This window comes from Schistocerca gregaria, chromosome 2 (genome assembly GCF_023897955.1).
Source record: "Schistocerca gregaria isolate iqSchGreg1 chromosome 2, iqSchGreg1.2, whole genome shotgun sequence".
Lineage (NCBI taxonomy): Eukaryota > Metazoa > Arthropoda > Insecta > Orthoptera > Acrididae > Schistocerca > Schistocerca gregaria.
In genome coordinates, this window is record NC_064921.1 from 17,983,579 (window position 1) to 18,004,263 (window position 20,685).

Genomic DNA, 20,685 nt, shown 5'->3' on the forward strand with positions numbered 1-20,685 from the left:
TTCTCGAGCTGAAAACCCTCGTTTGTGTTGAGCAGGTTGTCTGCTAGTTGCATTTCCACAGCTTCGTTTAGCACCGAATCCTAGTAGAACGTCTTTACTATACCTAGCAGAATATCTTTACTATACCGTAATTCATGTTATGACCAGTGAAAATACAGTGTTCAGTCACTGCTGATTTATTCGGCTATAAAAGGCGGGTGTATCGCTGGTGTTCAGTGCAGCGTTCTTTTACAGTAAGTGTTGTTTGTCCTATGCACCGTTTACCACACTCACATGGAATTTCATAAAAACAGACCATTTTTCAGGGACCCCAAAACAGCTGGTGTCTTGGCCGATGGAAGGAAGATCACATTAGTTTGTGTTTCCTATTTATTCTTGCAATTTTTGAAGAGATATTTTCCACAAATGTCAGAATAGCCATAGAATTTAGGTCTTTTTTTTTTATTGCTGTTCTTTTGGCTACACTGGCGTGTGCGCTTGTACGACTCCCTTAATTTGGTGTTTTGTGTATCCATTCTTATGGAACATTTCTTCCAAGTGTATCAATTCACTCTGTAAGCTGTCATCCCTATGTAATTAAGCTTTAAACGCACTCATAGTTTGTGAAGGATGTTGTCTGCTAGACGCATGCAAGAGTAAATTGGTATGAGCGGGCGTAGGCATACCAAAAAGCCATCTTTCTTATGTCAAACTAATACAGCCACAAACAGCCATGCGCTTCCCGTTCCGTTCTAAATTAAATATTTTCATGAAGGGAGTTTAGTCGTCCAAGACAATCAATCCACTTGTCTTCTCCACGGGGCCAAACTATGAATGTGCCATCGATACATCTCCAGAACACTCCCGGTTTTACACCTATGGAGGTGAGTGCGTTTTATTCGAAGTTCTACATAAATAAATTAGCTACCTTTGGTGAGATGGGGCTATCCATGACAATGCCATCAATCTGTTCAAAATATTTGTCGTTAAACGAAAAGTAACTGAAAGTTAGCGCATGATTAAATAATGCTGTTATGTCTTCTTTAAACCAGCCAATAATCATTGTTAGGTAGCAATAAGTACTTTGGTGAACAATGAAACCACGTCAAAACTGACCAATAAATCAGAGCTATTATGTTCCAAAGTTTTCGATCCTCCGGGAAAAATTCAAGAACCACAAACCTTATATGCTTTAATTTGAAGAAAGAACGGTTTTGCACCGATTGTCGATTGACCCCTTTAGAGTCAAAACATTATTTCAAATCCGATTGTGAGTCCAATCAGGTCACAAATAAATTTATAATCTAGGCCTACTTGTTTAACGGAGGGTGTTTCCAAGGTCGCAGAGACCAGTAAGCTACAAACGTGTCTATCATTCGCTAGCGGAAGAGACTTTTAGCCTGAAGGCGGCTGACGTGTTCCGCCAGACCCGCCGCCGCAGCCCACCTGCTGATGTGGATGATGAAGCCGTCGTCGACGCCCCTCCTCAGCATGTCCTGCACGGCCTCCCTGGTGCAGATGCTCAGACCCAGCACGTTGACGTCCAGGATGCGCTTCCACTCTTCCGTCTTACCAGCTGCGGACACAAAGAATAGTGGTTTTCACTATCTGAACATCCACTGAAAGGAAGGAAAAATCTTCTGTCGACTCCCCTATGCAAAGTGCAAACTGGAAAAGAGAGCACTAGCCGTCGTAAGCTAGGTACTAAATGTAAGTCAATAGTGAAATGAAGACGTCCACAGAGTAAACAGAGTCCTCGCAGTCACAACCATACACCATAAACTAAAAGGAACAGCGCACGCCAGAGCGCAAAAGAAACCGAGTCTCCCAGCTGTTGGCAGCAGCTTCTGGAAGGCACGGCACACCTGACTCGCCAGAGCAGTACATTTCGGTCACAAACGCAGTTGTGGCGAGTCACAGCGTCTCTGCGTCACTATCGATACTCGCTGTCGACGTGGATTCTAAAAAAGAGAGACAGTGTTTCCAGTTCACGAACTCGGTTAGCTAGAGTTTATAACAGTACCTCCACTAACAGTTAATTAGTTCAAAAATTATCACATCGCGCACTCAAAGTATGATCTTTTTACTGCGCAGCTAAAAGGTCTTTAATGTGGCAGGTATTGCTACATCAATTGATTACAGTGACTGAAGAAAATTAACCATAACATCACTTATCTTGTATTTGCAATCCAACGACGATCTTCCTCTGGTTTTGGCTCGTAATTAAAAATGTTGTCTAAGTAGCATGGCTATCGCTGTTGGTGCGAAAGGCACTCGAATGTTAATCACGCCGACTTGAAGAACTTACGAAGACAATCTTTCAGGATTATTTTGGCGATTTATGTTTTTCATTGCAATGTGCTTCATACTTTTTTAAACAATGGTCACTTGAAAATAATTCTTCATCCTGACTTTTCACAAAAATTCACATTTATTAAACTTTTTATATTTTTGCATGTTCAAAACATTACTTCAGCATACAATTTCGCAGCCGTTACTGCTCTTAATAAAACTCACAACATCTTTCATTGTCCACAACTCATACCCATCTTTTCAGTTTCAACAGAAAGTCAAGACCATATTCAACACAAAAACTTTGCTACTCTATACGCTTCCGCGCCAAAAGTCACAGGCCAGCATCAAAGATAACAATAAGTACAAAGATGGTCATACGAGCTATCATACCGATTTCAATATCTCAAAATATCGACGTAAATACGTATAAAAATGAAAACAAATGTGAATAGAGTGAATAAAATCAGACATTGCGTACACAAATATTCATTATTCTACGGTATCGAAAAATAGGGTTGGCGGGTTGTAATGGTTTCGCAAATAAAGAACCATTACAAGCTGTGCAGTAAGAATGTACAGTTTTCCACTATTACTAATTTCAGACTTCCGGGCAGACGATACATTTTGAGATCTAAATTAGGAAGACAAAAATGGAACGTGAATTAGGTCATTGCCTTAAGAAGAGACACTAAAACTGACATTTAGTATCTGCGTATAATCTGAGAAATAATTAATATTTAGGTGGACTGAAAGCAATTTTAGGTGGCATGACCTTACTCTCACTCGAAATCGTTTTGAAGGAACTATTCTGGTATTCGTCAGAGCGTAGTAAAGAAGCTGGGAGGAACTAAACCAAGTAGATCGCATCCGTATCTGAACTCCACTTCCTCTGAATTCAGACACAGTGTCTCAAGCACCGTGTCACCTGGCTCGTGCAATCTATACGATACTATATTTCTTATCGACATCAAGCTAGTGATCTACTACTCGCTACTAACCAACGCAGACAGATATCTTCCAGTCTTCCTCGTTCTATTTCGTTTTCCGTTGTTACGGGCCGGCAAGCATGTGTTAGCTGTCCTCGCTATATTTAGCGTATTGACACTGCACTAATAAGATGTTACTACTGTCTCCACGGGGTCACTTTATCCTGGGAGGGATCTGTCTGTGAATCGCGTAAATTCTAACACGAATGGTTTTTTTACTTGTTGCTGTGTTGAGAGAGTCCGAGAAAGAGTACCTTTCCTGAAACTCACGATTATGGCTATCGAAATATTCCTAGAAATCAAATTCACGTTATACATCGTCAGCTGACGGAAACTACGCACGTCTCTACAACACAGTCGAGACCAAGATCGACGTGAGTCAGTTGTCGACACAATAGTACGGAGCAACCGTTCCGACGTCCAGTAACATTAGCTCAAATCACGACCTATGAACAAAGTCAGAATAGTCGTAAACACCGACAAACATAATCAGAGTTGCAAACTCAAAGTCCATTGTCAAAATGTAGATGTAACACATCTATTTGGATATCGGAGAAACTTAAGCATGAAAGGCGTTGTACGAACTTATCATCCAGGTTGCATGTGGGGGACTTATTTCATGCAGGAGACCAGTTGGCAACCGTACGTGACGTGTACGGAGTCGCATTTTCCGGGAGTGAAATTATCTACCACACAGGCACTATCGCTGTAACTCGATGGTCGATTTTCATATCGCTAGAGTGTCGGCTTATTATCCAGACCTTCCACACCGATTCCCACAGGTTGTGGTTTACCTGTCTCCACCATAAGCTGAGTGAAATGCGCTAAACGTGCAGTTCACTGACTGACGAACTGAAAAGGCCTATTAACCAGGATCTTTTGTTCCTACTGAAACAACAGCCAGTAGAAAATGAAAATTTCGCGATAAAATACAAGGAAAATCTCATGCGAAGAAAATCTTGCTGAAAGTGATACGTTAGCAAATATACATCGCTATGTTTTGGTTGAAATGGTTCAAATGGCTCTAAGCTCGGTGGTACTTAACATCTGAGGCCATCTGTCCACTAGACTTTGTAGGTTAGTTAGGTTTAAGTAGTTCTAACACACATCCATGCCCGAGGCAGGATTCGAACCTGCTACCGTAGCAGCAGCGCGCTTCCGGACTGAAGCGCCTAGAAACGCTCGGCCACAGCGGCCGGCACTATGTTTTGACATTGAAATATTACGTTTACAATAGTTTCAGAAGAGTGCTTGGTAAAGAAATGAAACGCAATAGTTGTTACGGATTTACTGACCTGTCTCAGTGCCTATAAATGACAGTCAGTGGTTAAGGCACCGGAATGTGGAATGACATCCGAATGTAGGGAGGTTCAGTTTCTCATTGTAGTATCCTAATAGCGATTTTTTCACATAGTCGCGGCAAATGCTTAAACAATTCCCTTGGGAATGTCGTAGGACGCTCTTAGCCTACTTGTAGCTTGTTGTAGGTGAGACGACTTCCATACTGCAAGAAAGTGAACATTAAGCTTCAGGTCTTTGCTCCCTTTGAAGGGAGATTGCCATCTTAAAAGTCGTATTCTTTTATATCCAACAGCTCAAGTATGCATCACAGTGATTACTTATTCCAAACGCAGATTGATCTGTTAGACATTAAATATAATATATCTGATTTATATAAAAAAGAGCTCATCTACTTACATGTCAAATCATGATCGTTTCCCAAGCCGGCGTTATTAATCAAAATGTCGACGCCGGACAGGTTTTCCCTGATCCACTTGAATGCCGAGAGGATGCTGTCCTCGCTGCTGACGTCACCCTGAATAGCGTAAAGTTTACCGGGGGCGTCCTTCAGCTGTAGAGCCTGAAACAGAGGTGCAGAATCTGTCAACTTTGGTTCCGGTAGCAGTGTTGCCTGACTATCATCAAAGCACTAACACCCAGACTCTTTTCACAACAACAACGCACCACAATTTGAGTAAAATAATATCGCGACATAACTAAGTATTTGCCAAGTACATCAAATCACATGAAAAACTAACAACGATCCATAATCATTCGGACTATTCAGATAGTAACATATACGAAACATTTATAGACCCTGAACCACCAAAATAGTTAGATGCTGCTTCTCTACTAGTTTGCTTTAAATAAAGAAATATTCGGCACACTGTGGAATTAAATTACTATGTTACACAAACATATGATGGAGCTGGAGTTATGAGTGTTTATTGTACAGGTGTTCAAGATCTTTTAAGGAGGTAACTCCCACAAGCCATCCAAAGTCCGGGAGGCTAGACAAACGTTATGGTGAATGTTTAATACTTTCGAATACGAATGGCGACTTGGAAGCAGCCATAAAATTTTTTCAGATCCGGCCATGTTAAAAACCTCTGTAATACTGACTTTTAAATCATTTTATTCAAAGAAAAACACCTGAATACACTATTTTTTCCTTTCCGTTTTTTTAATTTTTATTTTTTTTTTAAATTTGTTGTAAGTTGCTGTGGGACCAAACTGCTGAGGTCATCGGTCCCTCGGCTTACACACTACTTAACCTAACTTAAACTAAGTTACGCTAAGGACGACACACATACCCGTGCCCGTGGGAGGACTCGAACCTCCGACGGGGGGGGGGGGGGGGGGGGGCGAACCGCGTAAACCGTGGCAAGGCCCGAAACTGCGGGTATACGCCGCGCGGCATCCCCCCCCCCTCCACCCCCACTCCTCTTGCCCATTGCAATGGGCGCTCTTGAAGCTATTCATTCACATTGTATGACCCAGAAGTTCAATCTCGTCATAGCAATAAGACGAAGAGTGATCAAATCAGGTACAGAAATTTTTCTGATATTGCACGGACTCTGCGTTCCTACAAGGTTGTCGGAAGAGCACCAAATAAAAATGAATATTGCAAAAGTAGAATTTAAGAAGTTAAATGACAACCAGGTGGGCCAGTCAGTACATTTCATGCTTGGTTGTGAAGAAGGCAATTGAGGCTATCGTTGTAACCCTAGCAAACATCCAGGTAGAATTTTAAGAACGAGATGCAGAGGCATGAAGATTTAGTGCAAAGTTAAACTTTTTTATATAATATTTATGCTTATTGACATGTTTGCTAGAAAAGTGCTAGTCACTATTTGATATCCCTCAGGGGAAAGACTGTGATATTGTTGGAGCAGTTAGCCGATATAAGCTGCAAAGGATCACTTCACTGAAATGTGTAAATCACTTAGGTTTCTAGTTGTGGAAATAATGTGTACATCTGCCAACAAAAATACTTGCTGATATTCTCGGAATCCTCTTCCCTTGGTGGAATTCGATAATTGCCAAAACATTTTAAGGTATATGTAATTTGCCGAAGAAAGGCAGCGTGAAACCTGTAAAACCCAATAATTTCAAATCATTAGAGTTCGATAAAGTTTTACGTGAAGTAAACAGAGAAGTTAGAGGCGTTTTGTTTCAGACTCCGCAATAACTGAAGGAATCACTTGTCTAAATCCAAACACTGGAAGTTTTAGGTGCAAGCAAATGTTACTGTTGTAGGCTCAAAATTATTTATGCGGTATTAAATCGTTGGAGGCAGAAATTAAAATATCAGAAATGTTCTCATAAGACATGAACATCAAACTGATGTGAAGAGTAATAGTTACTTACATTGTTTACGTTTTTAGAGCAGTAAAAACTTGATTGTATGGTTTGTACAAATTCAGCCAATCAGTGAATATTCCAGCTTCCTCTGCATAGAGTGAAAGAATATTTTCACATATGCAACGTGTAAAAAATATTTAAGAAGTTCAGTATCACAACTGATGTGCAACGAGTGCTCGATGATTATGCCATCAGTCAGAACAGCACATGGATTAATATGTTTCACAAGTTCAAACTCTAGTTTGTTATTCTGTATTTCATACTTTCTCAGTGTTAGCAGTATTGCTGTTTTTTTAGGGTGAATATGAGATGAATATACTCTAGAAACCATGTCTTTTAAGGCATAATTTGTTTTTTTTGCATGGTATGTCGGAAATCGGGTGCCATTCGTATCGGAATGTTCCGTTTCAAGTTTTTGCTGTTAATGGGGTATTCACTTTAGTGTCTGTAGGCTGTAGAGCAGCGTACTAAGCTACTGCCAGCCTGCCCCCTTCGGGGGGAATTGAAAATCAATAAAAAAAAAAAGCGACGCGACAGTAGCATCTGAAGATGGCGGGCAGTTGTCTCGCTGAAATATTGCGCGGTTTCTACAATACTATCCGGCGTAATTCCCGGTAACCTATCAAGCAGATGCAGCGCCGGGAAAGCCTCAAACAGCACAAGAATGGAAATGATTTTCAATATTTTGTTGTACCGTGGAGTACGTACATTGGAAAACAAAGTTTATCTACATTGAAGCTCGAAAGAAACCAGTACAGGCATGCGTATATGTAAACTGGCAGAATACGGAGCTGCAGTCGGCAATGCCTATAAGACGACACGTGTCTGGCACAGTTGTTACATCGATTAATGCTACTACAATGGCAGGTTATCAAGATTTAAGTGAGTTAGAACGTGGTGATATAGTCGGCGTACGAGGGAGCGGTGAAGTGGAGATTTTTGCGTATGATCATTTCACGAGTGTACCTTGAATTAACCTGGTAAAACATCGAATCTGCGACATAGCTGCGGCCGAAAAACATCCTGCAAGAAAGGGACCAACGACGACTAAAGAGAATCGTTCAACATGACAGAAGTGCAACCCTCCCTGAAAATTGCTGGGCCATCAACAAGTGTCAGCTTCCAAACCATTCAACGAAACATCATCGATATGAGCTTTCGGAGCCGAAGGCCCACCCGTACACCCTTGATGACTGAACGACACAAAGCTTTACGTCTCGCATGGGCCCGTCAACACCGACACTGAACTCTTGATGGCTCGTTCAAATGGTTCAAATCGCTCTGAGCACTATGGGACTTGACATCTGAGGTCATCAGAACTTAGAACTACTTAAACCTCACTGACCTAAGGACATCACACACATCCATGCCCGAGGCAGGATTCGAACCTGCGACTGAAGCGCCTAGAACCGCTCGGCCACAACGGCCGGCTGTTGATGACTGGAAACATGTTGGTTAGTGAGAATAGCGAGCGGATGGATGTGTACGGGTATGGAGACAGCCTCATGAATCTATGGACCCTGCATGTCAGCAAGGAACCTTTCAAGCTGGTGCAGGCTCTGTAAAGGTGTGGGACGCATGTAATATGGGGCCCTTGGTACGTCTAGACACGACTCTGACAGGTGACACGTGCGTCAGCATCCTGCATGATCACTTGGTGTACAAAATGGCGAAATTGATTATAGCTACTTTAATAATAACGCTTACAGTTAAAACAGGCAACACCCACATGAGATAAGAATCGGTAGTGGATTGCAGAGGCAATAATGTGCCCGTTGTCCTTTACTACCCAGAAGAAGCGATCGTTTAGTTTTTTGGGAGCAGAGTAGGATTGTCGTATGTGGAAAAACAATATTTATCGTTGCTATAAAGATCTATGGGTTCTCAAAGACTGGTATTGTCTTTGAATGATATTATTTCTGAAGAAAGGAGTCGTGTTACAGATCAAGACATTACAGAACAAGAATTTAGGAACGCAATGGGGGCGTCCGCTGTGGCCGAGCGGTTTTAGACGCTTCAGTCCGGGACCGCACGACTGCTACGGTCGCAGGTTCGAATCCTGCTTCGGGCATGGATGTGTGTGATGTCCTTAGGTTAGTTAGGTTTAAGTAGTTCTAAGTCTAGGGGACTGATCACCTTAGATGTTAAGTCCCATAGTGCTTAGAGCCATTTGAACCATTTGAACGCAGTGGGTAGTAAATATTAGCTATTTAATTAATTCGTTACCGAAATGTAAACTATTGTCATGTAATTGCTTATAGTAATTGTTTTATGCTGGCTACTATCTAGATTGTTCATTTGGATTTTTTGAACGAAAAATAATGAATTAAAAAATTAAACTAACAGTAGAAAGTAGCTGATCTGCTGATCATGTCTACAGAAAAAGTATTTTTTGCTTAAAGGCCTTGGAATCGGACAACTTAACACGAAGTAGTCTTCAACCTCACTTTTCAACCTTTAGCACTGACTATTTGTTACGCCCAAAAACTGGTATGATACTCAATTAGAATATGATTCTTGAGCTGAGTTTCAAACAGTTAGAATCAGTGGGAGAATACTGGTCACCTTTTGTGGTATTCGGCCGTCATTGCTTTCCTAATATACCAGTGGACAGTAGGCGGACCAAGTTTTCTTTTCTGCACCTAATTTTATTTGATGTTTTATTCTACATATCTTGAAGAGTGTAACGCAAATGTCTGAGGGAGGCTTAGAATTTTTCAATCGTTGTTGGAAGACTACGTTTATTACTAGAAAAACATGAATAAAAGGAACCGGAAATCGACCATTGAAGAAACCAGTTATTTTGAGCGCTTAAACTGGAAATGAAAAATATCGGTATAACCGAAAACCGACTGTTTCAGCGATAACCGCCATCCTTACTTAATACTTTACGGATGTTTTTTTGCATCCCAGGGCATTACACCTTGAACGACTTTTTGGAACCCATGCTAAATAACTAACATAATTAAAGCCTCGTATAATGTGTTGTTATAAAATGTGAATCAATGTCCTGACATATGTAAGTTTCCTTTCTCTCAAGATATTTGCTAATTTCGAGCGACGTTTCCCCGTGACGACCCACCTTGACCCTTTCGACCCTCCTGGCCAGCCCGACGACGGTGAGTCCCCTCCTGAGCAGCGCCTGCACGATGGCGGCTCCTATGCCGGAGCTGGAGCCCGTTACCAGGGCGACGCGGCCCGCGTACCTCTCCATGCCCATTGTCGCTGCTACTTGCTACTTGTTCGCGTGTTGCAGTGGCCTGCTCGGACTGCCGCGGAGCAGCGGAACTCTGTTTATATAGCCCTGGCCCACTGCTGCCGCGCAAATGTCCCTGGTCACAGCAGACCCCCCTCCACTGTCGTATTCTGTGTGGTACAGTGCGCCAACGCTGATAAGGAGAGTAGTCAGTTGCTCGTTCTGTCATATCCGCATATTCTCCTCTTATCACTACCGGTCGGTGACTAACGTGCACTACATTTTCTTGAGTCTTTGGTTGGCAATCCTGCGGCCTCCAGTCCGAAGATTGGTTTGATGCAGCTCTACATGCTACCCCATCCTGTGCAAACCTCTTCATCTCCGAAAAACTACCACAACCAACATTCTTCTGACTCTGCTTACTGTATTCATGTCTTGGTCTGCTTCTACGAATTTTACTCCCCAACACTTCCCTTCCCTACAGTACTGATTTAGCGGTCCCTTGACGGCTCTAGAATGTGTGTATCTATCAATCGATTCTTTTAGTCAAGTTGCACCACAAATTTCTTGTCTCCCCAGTTCTATTCAATACCTTCTCATTAGTACGTAATACACTCCTGGAAATGGAAAAAAGAACACATTGACACCGGTGTGTCAGACCCACCATACTTGCTCCGGACACTGTGAGAGGGCTGTACAAGCAATGATCACACGCACGGCACAGCGGACACACCAGGAACCGCGGTGTTGGCCGTCGAATGGCGCTAGCTGCGCAGCATTTGGGCACCGCCGCCGTCAGTGTCAGTCAGTTTGCCGTGGCATACGGAGTTCCATCGCAGTCTTTAACACTGGTAGCATGCCGCGACAGCGTGGACGTGAACCGTATGTGCAGTTGACGGACTTTGAGCGAGGGCGTATAATGGGCATGCGGGAGGCCGGGTGGACGTACCGCCGAATTGCTCAACACGTGGGGCGTGAGGTGTCCACAGTACATCGATGTTCTCGCCAGTGGTCGGCGGAAGGTGCACGTTCCCGTCGACCTGGGACCGGACCGCAGCGACGCACGGATGCACGCCAATACCGTAGGATCCTACGCAGTGCCGTAGGGGACCGCACCGCCACTTACCAGCAAATTAGGGACACTGTTGCTCCTGGGGTATCGCCGAGGACCATTCGCAACCGTGTCCATGAAGCTGGGCTACGGTCCCGCACACCGTTAGGCCGTCTTCAGCTCACCCCCCAACATCGTGCAGCCCGCCTCCAGTGGTGTCGTGACAGGCGTGAATGGAGGGACGAATGGAGACGTGTCGTCTTCAGCGATGAGAGTCGCTTCTGCCTTGGTGCCAATGATGGTCGTATGCGTGTTTGGCGCCGTGCAGGTGAGCGCCACAATCAGGACTGTATACGACCGAGGCACACAGGGCCAACACCCGGCATCATGGTGTGGGGAGCGATCTCCTACACTGGCCGTACACCTCTGGTGATCGTCGAGGGGACACTCAATAGTGCACGGTACATCCAAACCGTCATTGAACCCATCGTTCTACCATTCCTAGACCGGCAAGGAAACTTGCTGTTCCAACAGGACAATGCACGTCCGCATGTGTCCCGTGCCACCCAACGTGCTCTAGAAGGTGTAAGTCAACTACCCTGGCCAGCAAGATCTCCGGATCTGTCCCCCATTGAGCATGTTTGGGACTGGATGAAGCGTCGTCTCACGCGGTCTGCACGTCCAGCACGAACGCTGGTCCAACTGAGGCGCCAGGTGGAAATGGCATGGCAAGCCGTCCCACAGGACTACATCCAGCATCTCTACGATCGTCTCCATGGGAGAATAGCAGCCTGCATTGCTGCGAAAGGTGGATATACACTGTACTAGTGCCGACATTGTGCATGCTCTGTTGCCTGTGTCTATGTGCCTGTGGTTCTGTCAGTGTGATCATGTGATGTACCTGACCCCAGGAATGTGTCAATAAAGTTTCCCCTTCCTGGGACAATGAATTCACGGTGTTCTTATTTCAATTTCCAGGAGTGTATATTCATCTAATATTCAGCATTTTTCTGTATCACCACATTTCAAAAGTTTCTATTCTCTTCTTGTGTAAATTGATTATTGTCTATGTTTCACTTTCAAACGTGGCTACTCTCCACACTAATACCTTCATTAAAGACATCCTGATACTGAAGTCTATATTCTATATTCTGTTTCTCTTTCACAAACGCATTTCTTGTCATTTCCAGGGTACATTTTATATTCTCCCTATTTTATCCATCATCCTTTCACTTGTTTTGCTTCTGCTGATGTTCATATTATATCCTCCTTTCAAGACACTGTCAATTCCGTTCAATAGCTCTTCCAAGTCCTTTGCTGCCTCACATACAATTATAATTCATCGGTGCACTCAAAGCCTTTATTTTTTTCCCCTGAACCTTAATTTCTACTCCAAATTTTTCTTTGGTTTCCCTTACCGTTTGCTTAATTTACAGGCTACAACCCTATGTTACTCCCTTCCAAACCACTGCTTCACTTTCATGAACCTCGAATCTTATGACTGCCATCTGGTTTCTGTACAAATTGTAAGTAGCCTTTCGCTCCCAGTATTTCTCCCTTGCTACATTCAGAATTTCAAATAGAGTATTCCAGTCAACACTTTCAAAAGCTTTCTCTGAGTCTACAAATCCTGTAAACATATTTTTGCCTTTGCTTAACCTACCTTCTAAGATAAGTCGTAGGATCAGTGTTGCCTCGTGTGTTCCTGCATTTTCAGGGATCCAAGCTGATCCTCCCCGAGGTCGGTTCTACCAGTTTTACCGTTCTCTTGTAAAGGATTAGTGTTATTGTCTTGCACCCATGACTTATTAGACTGACAGCAAATGTTTTCTGAGGAATTGGAATTATTACATTCTTATGGCAGTCTGACGGTATTTCTCCTGTCCCATATATCTTTCGTACCGGACTGAAGTGCTTTCAAAAAATGACAACCAGCACTATAGGACTTAACATCTGAGATCATCAGTTCCCTAGAACTTACAACTACTTAAACCTAAGGACATCACACACATCCATACCCGAGGCAGCATCCGAACCTGCGACCGTAGCGGCCGCGCGGCTCTAGACTGGAGCGCCTAGAACCGCTCGGCCACACCAGCCGGCTTTGTCATGGTTTGCTCTCCCAAAGCCATCAGTAGTTGACAGAGTGTTCTCTACTCAAGCAGCCTTGCTTTGACTTAGTTCTTTTAGTGCCCTGTCAAACTCTACTCGCAGTGTCATATCTTCCGTCTCATCTTCATATACCTCCTCTTGCATTTCTACGATATTGCCTTCATCTGGCTTGTACAGACCCTTTACACATTCCTTTTACGTTTCAGCTTTCCCTTATTTGCTTAGGACTGGTATTCGGTCAAGGACTTCGGCTAGGCCTTGTTTTTATACCTATTTGATCCTCCCCAGCCTTCTCTATTTCATTTCTTAATGCTACCCGTTTGTTTTCTACTATATCTCGTTACCCTGTTCTAGCAACCGTTGCCTATTCCTCTGAAACTCTTCAACAATCTCTGATTCTTTAAAAAAGATAAGAAATTAAGGAGATCGGACCTGTATAACTTGAAAGGACCAGAGTTTGTTGCGTCTTTGGTTTGATACTTAAGGACACGAAACAAATTATAAAACTGTATACATCTACGTACTCAGCAACCAATCACAAATTTAAGCTTAAGTTCACAATTTTTCTAATTTATTTTGGTTTTCGACAAGTGCCCATTCAAACAATTGAAGGCTGAAATGCAAATTATGAAGATGCGAACCAGAGGACAACCCAGAAACCAGTCCACATGCGGAGAAGATCTCTGATCCCGGTGGAAACCGAACCCGTGCCCCTTTTCTAACGCGCAGCTACGGAGGCGGACAGCTGTATAGTTAGATGCTGAGATGTTGTACGAAACTTCTTGAGGCTGAGTAGCGAAAACAAGCGCCTAACTTGGTGGTCATCTTTGTTGCAATGTGACGTGATAGCAAATAAAATTGTTCTATGCAGTTGATCTTCAACCCTTATCTCCCAGTTGATATGTGCTTTATTTTTGTACTTCTCAAACTTTTAGAGAGAGTAACATTTCAACTTCCTTGTAAATGCCCTGCTCCCACTCAAAGAAAGAGCTTTCCATTACACAGGGTGTTTGAGTAGTGATCGCCAATAAGTCACACATGGAAAGTACAGGCCAAAGTAGTTAAAAGTCTACAATAAACGTGGGTCCGCAAAGCAACCGTTGCCGAGGTGTCGCATTAATTCGAGTTGGGAGCCAGCTGTAAACGCCTCTGGGCACTGCAGCATTTGCGTTGGTATCTCAAGGTTTGGAATCGACTATGTGTTTGTTTACGCATGTGCAACTGTTTCACTTTCCACCTCAGTGTATTGTGCACGTAACAGTCAGTTAGGAGCGTGAAGACACCACGGACAGAGGTTCACCAATGAAGAGTACGCTGACGAGCACTCTTCATGTATGGCAAAGCGAATGGCAGCGCCGTTGAGTCTGCACGGTTTTATGAAGAAGTTTTTCTTCTCCGCAGGCAATCCGGCAGGTACATTTAGCCGGTTACATCAGCGCCTTAGAGAAACTGGGAGTACCGCACGTCCCGTCCGAGAAGGTCGACCCAGATCCATAACACCCGATGTTGATGAAAGGGTTTCGCGCATTATACAGTCCGAGTGCTTCAACCAGGAGGATTGCTACCTAAGAGCGTGTCCCCTGAGTCATAGCAGTGTGCGACGGATTTTACATCGGCAGGTACTCTATCCAAATCATCTCCAGGTAGTGAAAGCCCTCAACAATGAAGACTTCCCTCCTAAAGAGAATTTTGCAACGGGTACAACAAAAGAGTACCCTGATTCTCCTGTTTGTAAGCATATTGTGTTCACGGGTGAGGCTGGATTTTTAACTTCCGTAGCTGTCACGCCTGGGTCGATGTCGACCCACATACAACACACGTCTCACGACATCAGCAGCATTATTCGCTGAATTCCTGGTCGGAGGCCGCACTGGGCTGCACGTCCTGCCACAGAGAGTAACCGGACAGCAGTACATGAGGTTTCTGCGGACTCTACTTCCAGATGTAATTGATGAAGTCCCACTGAGCCAACGCCTGAACATGTGGTTCATGAATGACGGTGCTGCATCACATTTTCATTTACGAGTGCGCCGGCTTCTAACGCGGACACTCGGTCAACAGTGAACAGGTAAAGGAGGGCCTGCGCCGTGCCCTTCAAGGTCTCCGGACTTAAATCCCATGGATTTCTGTGGGGCGGGTCACGTCAAAAGCCTGGTCTACGCTACCGAGGTCAGTTCTCTTGAGGAATTGGGCTTGCGGATTGAAGCAGCCTTCCAGCATTTTTACAATTCTCGAGGACTGCCTTAGATGATTCCAAGTCATTTCAGAGACGAATTCAGTGTTGCATTCAGATGCATGGAGAAGATTTCGACCGCCCGTCCCGCCGGTCGTTCGAGCCCTCACTTGGGCTTGGGGGTGTGTGTCGTTCTTAGCATAAGTTAGTTTAAGTGGTGTGTAAGTCTAGGGACCGATGACCTGAGCAGTTTGGCACCTTAGGAATTCACACAAAATTGAACTTTAAACAACATTTCGAACATCTCCTTTAACGTTTAGAGATACAATGTGCTCCTAGACAGAGATGAACCGCAACAAAAAATCTGTTGTATCTCGACAGAGGTTGATTTGCGGACCCATGTTTATTGGCACTTTTTGCTACTTTTGGCTTGTACTTTTCATATATGAATTATTGACCATTACTTCTGAGACACCTGTAGTAGGGAGGGATGAAAAATGAAGAGGAAATTGAAGATGAAACTGTCTTTGCAATAAATTGGGTTAAACTGTTTCTCTGCAAGTGAATACATAAAAGGAAAAGTAGCTTCTAGGCAGGGCGAGTGTTGCCTCCGTTTGGTTGACAGGTATTAGCACGGAAGTTAAATCTAGAGACATTTCTGATAAACAAGTCGAGTGCCAAATATGTTCATTGCGTTTCTTGGATGAACAAATACTTGACACTTAGAAGTGGACCCGGAACTGCTTGCAGATACTGCGATCCCCAGTTGCTGATAACCGCAGCTGATATCCACTGCTGCTCTCACCGTATCACGGTGACATTGCAGTCCTGAGTCATAGCGAAAGAGGTAGATCCTGTACCGCTTTCTTACTGTTTATATGCCATCTTTCATTCTACTTTCCGTACATCTACCTTCTTTGGTTCTTCACACTGCTTTCACGTTTCTTGTTAGTGAAGGTGTCCTCGCACACTATCATTTTTTAACAAAGATACAAATTTATATCTGTTGCCTACGCATCGCACTCATGAAACATTCGTAAGCTTCTGAAAAGAAGTAATGAAAATTCTGAGAGTAAGTCTTATTAGATGCGTAGCCTAAAGTTCTGAGCATAAATTGCAATGTTCCCGAATAGAATTTTATTAGATGCACGCTGGAATAAATTTAAAACTTCTTTTCACATTTTCACTGCAACGCCTTTCCAACTTTGTCGAACGTAGCATTGAGATCCATCTCACATATTTTGATGCTGTTTTAAGTAATTCCTGTTTTCTGTTGCGAAGATAGTAAATCTTGAGTAAGTGAATGAGTCGCTTTATTCTGCTTTTACATTCATGTTTGGGTATATATGCCTTTCCTATACTCTTTTCATACAATCTCATTTGTGTACGCAACTGGTGTGACTGAGTGTGAGTTTCATAATGTTGAACACTGTATGCAGTTTTGCTTACGAGCAATAGTATAAGAGGAAAGGCAGAGAGATCTGACTGTACCGTGAAGATAGGTGGTTAGTAAGACAGACTGAGGGTCGCAGCGGATGCTGTGGAAAGCGAAAGTGGTTGTGCTACGCCCACTGTGGGACACAGCCGTTGAGACTTCTTGCTTACCATCCTCTTAAAATCATAACGAAAAAAATCATCAGTGTGTTTCTAAATCACGCGAATGATGCGACCTTGCAACAACTGCTTCTTGGCGCTTTCAGTATCCCCCAGATAGACAGCTGATTGCGATCGCGTCTCTACAAGATAATGGGCTGGATTTCACTTCCTCGTGAACCATATGATTTCGCACACATCATGTTGATGTTGTACTGAAATGCATTCGCAGTTGCGAATTTGGTCAATCATCAGCCGAATAATGGAATGACAACAGTGAAAATTTGTGCTGGACTGAGACTCGATACAATTATTTCAATTTTTAAATTTCCATTAGGAATGCTGATAAGGAAACACTATTATGTAATGAACATAATAATCACAGTTCTTACACGAAATAACATTTACTCTAAAATTAACTTCCATTCACTGACTAAAAATTGCAGAATACAGGTAACTGATAAAACAGCTTTGTGTGAGTCTTTTAGTTATAGAATGTAAAAAAGAATAACGGAGAACTCCTTTATTTAATATAGGAAACAGAAAAAATAACCCAAAGATGCTCCTGGTATGTGAAAACGAATCGACTGGTTGGGTACATGCCTTCGGAAAGCGAACACCGAGCCTTTGATGTTCCTGAGAATAATAGCTTCACCTGTCAACCCCCGCTCACAGAGGAGGTTCTATCTGTGGGATGGGTGGAAATTTGCACCGTAGGAGCAAAAGTAGAAGGAACGTCAAAAAAACGATTGTGTTCTTGGGTCCATTTTTGAGAAGATAAACGACATTCATACCCTGTATCCAGGTGACAGGTTGCATCTTTGATGGTGGAAAATACGTCTCGTCCAGACAGAGGAGCGCACTCGGGTACTCGGGATAATTATGTGCGATGGTACCCGGAGATCTCCTGAAGAAAGAAACATACGTCCGCCGCCAAGCTACAGAGGAGTCTATGTTCGACCGTGTCGCCCGCATGGCACCTCAGGCAGAGGCGGCTGTCCGTCGGGGCGATAGCATGGAGTTTGTGATGGTGATGGTGGTGGTGGTGGTGGTGGTGGTGATAAGTCCCTATGGGGCCAAACTGCTGAGGTCATCGGTCCCTAGTCGTACACGCTACTTAACCTAACTTAAAGTAACTTAATTTTAATTTTGATAATCAACAGCCTCAGTTGCAGAGTTTACCTAGGATTTACCTAGGTTTCAGTCGGTATAACTCAACCTTCTTCAGAATAACTGCAGTTACTGAACTACCGTTTGTCCATCGTGGACATCGTCAAGCTAAAACTACAAATCCATAAATTATTGTCAGACTATAAAACCTATCTGGAACTGCCTCGGCCCCACTTCGCGACCGCGATGCGGCAGCCATGAGTGCTGTACTGGAACTACAGAGTTTATGGATTTGTGGTTTTAGCTTGACGATGTCCACTATCGACAAACGGTAGTTAGTGTTACTCTAAAGAAGGTTGGGTTATCCCGACTGAAACATAGGTAAATTCTAGGTGAATGGTGCAACTGAGGCTGTTGATTATTAAAATTAAAATTAACATTTATACAGTTGCTGAGAGAGCCGCGATATATTAAAGATATTTAAACTAACTTACACTGAGGACAATACAGACGCTCTGCCCGAGGGAGGACTCGAACCTCCACGGGGGAGCAGCGTGAACCGTGGCGAGGCACCTAAGACCACGGAGCTATCCCGCACGGGACGGAGTTTGTGTCGCGTCGGGTATTTACCGGTAACGATGATGTACCAGGTGGTTTTCGTTTCCGTGGTGAAGTACGGTTGATGAACTGCGCGCCACATCGCCAACCGGTTAACGTCTGGGTGACGTCGTTCTACAGCATTCCTGCGTTGAGTCCACATTAAGAAGTGATAAATATCTTCAACAGTGAAGTCCTAGTGAGAAGAAAGTCTTCATGGACATAACTGTACTCCAGAAGGGAAAGTCTGATATGAGATAGCGCTGGCGCAATGTGGGCGTTCGAGTTCGTAGACCAAAAATCCAGTGATACTGTTGAGGCTGTGAATCCATAACTTCAAGACCGTATATACGTAAAGAGCGCTTGGACACTGGCTAGAACGGGACCCTCTCTTCACTTAGGAAGTGCGAGGGTGTCATACTTGACATTGAATATGAGACCAGTACTGACAAAATAATCGAAAGCTGCTTGGATTCGACGCACAGTCACTAAAGTGACAGATAACATTTGTGCGATGTGTGTTTCTCGAGATTCCATATAAATGTTAATAAACTGCACTTTTTTTAACATTTGCGTTGCTCGAAATAACTGACTTCGAACGCCTGTCCTTATGTTCTGAAGAAGACGCCGGAAGTTGATCGCCACGTTGTGGCGGATGTATCGAGTAACAACTACTCCTAGACAGCGCAGAGTCTCCATCGTCCTGAACGGAGCCACACTTTCATCAGGGAGTCTCCTTACAATGGTCACTGCGGAGGATTTGGCGACGTTCATTTGGCTGCCCACACCGCCCCCGTATTGTTCGATCAACCTTGTTGCCTCTTGAACCTCCTTGTTGGTAGGTACGAAGAAGATGAGGCCGCCTGCTTAGGCGCGGCGTCTGATTGTATCTCCTCGGAGTGTGATCCTTGATAAACGGCGTTTCACCGATTCTAGTGGGATCATTAAATGCAGAACGGCCCTGTCGGATTGACTGTGCAGTCGATATTGGTGTCGTCATCCGTCCACTCACGATCACCCTCGACGAAACGTCATGAAGTAGAAGCACGATTAAGCGGGCGAAGGCAGGTAGCTGAGGTGAGAAACCTATCCGTTCCATCACGTTAGCGAGGAAGGTGTAGTTCATGTCAAAAAATACCTGATCGAAATCGACGGAAATTATGGTACCCCACAGTAGACAGACTGTTGTAACGGTGATTACGTCTCTATGATCACATAGCGTTGATTGTATACGAGTATGTCCTCTCATGGTGTCTGTACAGGCGACAGTACCTGGTACAAGAGTCGTCTGAGACACACCGTGCTGTGGCGCTTAAAAATCTTAAAATTTGAGCTGAGTAAAGTGATTGACCGGTAGCTGTCAAGTCGTGTGCCTCCAGAGACCTTCCAGAAATTCTGATGATGGCGTCATCATATGGATCAGTAGTTCCTGGTACATTTCCCTCCATTGTGGCAACATTAAGTCCTTGAATGTGTTCTAAAGGCATGCCTTCTGGATCTGGTGATCGGTTGAGAGCCCTGTTGGCGAATGCATCTTCAGTGGAGAGGTTTGTTAAGAGGGTCCACGGCCTGGCCATCAAGGGTATGATGGACTGTCTGTAGTATGGCTGTAAGTGCATCATTTGGCTTTCCTTCACGATAGAAATGACGATATTGAGCTTCATTCGAAGGCTTTTGCGACGTCCGCCTGTGATACCAACCGTTTGTAAACGATGATCCAGTCGGTAGGAAGTTTTTATTTATTTTATTGGCTCCCAAACTTAATTTTTTCCATTATGGCCAAGCCACGGCCGGCAGCGGCGGCTGCCTGTAATTTTTCTCGTCCCAAGGTGTGACAACAGGAAGTCAGCACCAAGTAAGGCTACCTCGATCACGCGCCTCCCTCATGTGCTGACGAGGTAACGCCACCCAAGGCGTCGCTGACCAAGCCACACCCTGGAAAGTTACA

General features: G+C 43.9%; 1 protein-coding gene across 2 annotated transcripts in view; it reads right to left on the reverse strand.

The window, feature by feature from the left end:
• The window catches only part of LOC126336247 (dehydrogenase/reductase SDR family member 11-like), a 97,235-nt gene that overhangs the window by 23,107 nt on the left and 53,443 nt on the right, over window positions 1–20,685 (reverse strand). Inside the window, exons 1-3 of one of the 2 annotated variants that reach the window (XM_049999741.1) lie at window positions 9,988–10,176; window positions 4,959–5,121; window positions 1,426–1,555 (exon numbers count right to left, since the gene is read on the reverse strand). In XM_049999741.1, coding sequence (XP_049855698.1) covers window positions 1,426–1,555; window positions 4,959–5,121; window positions 9,988–10,125 — 431 coding nt within the window. In that variant the 5' untranslated portion in view covers window positions 10,126–10,176. Of the gene's footprint in view, window positions 1–1,425; window positions 1,556–4,958; window positions 5,122–9,987; window positions 10,177–20,685 lie in introns of those variants that run through there. The other variant, XM_049999740.1, reaches the window with a different exon arrangement.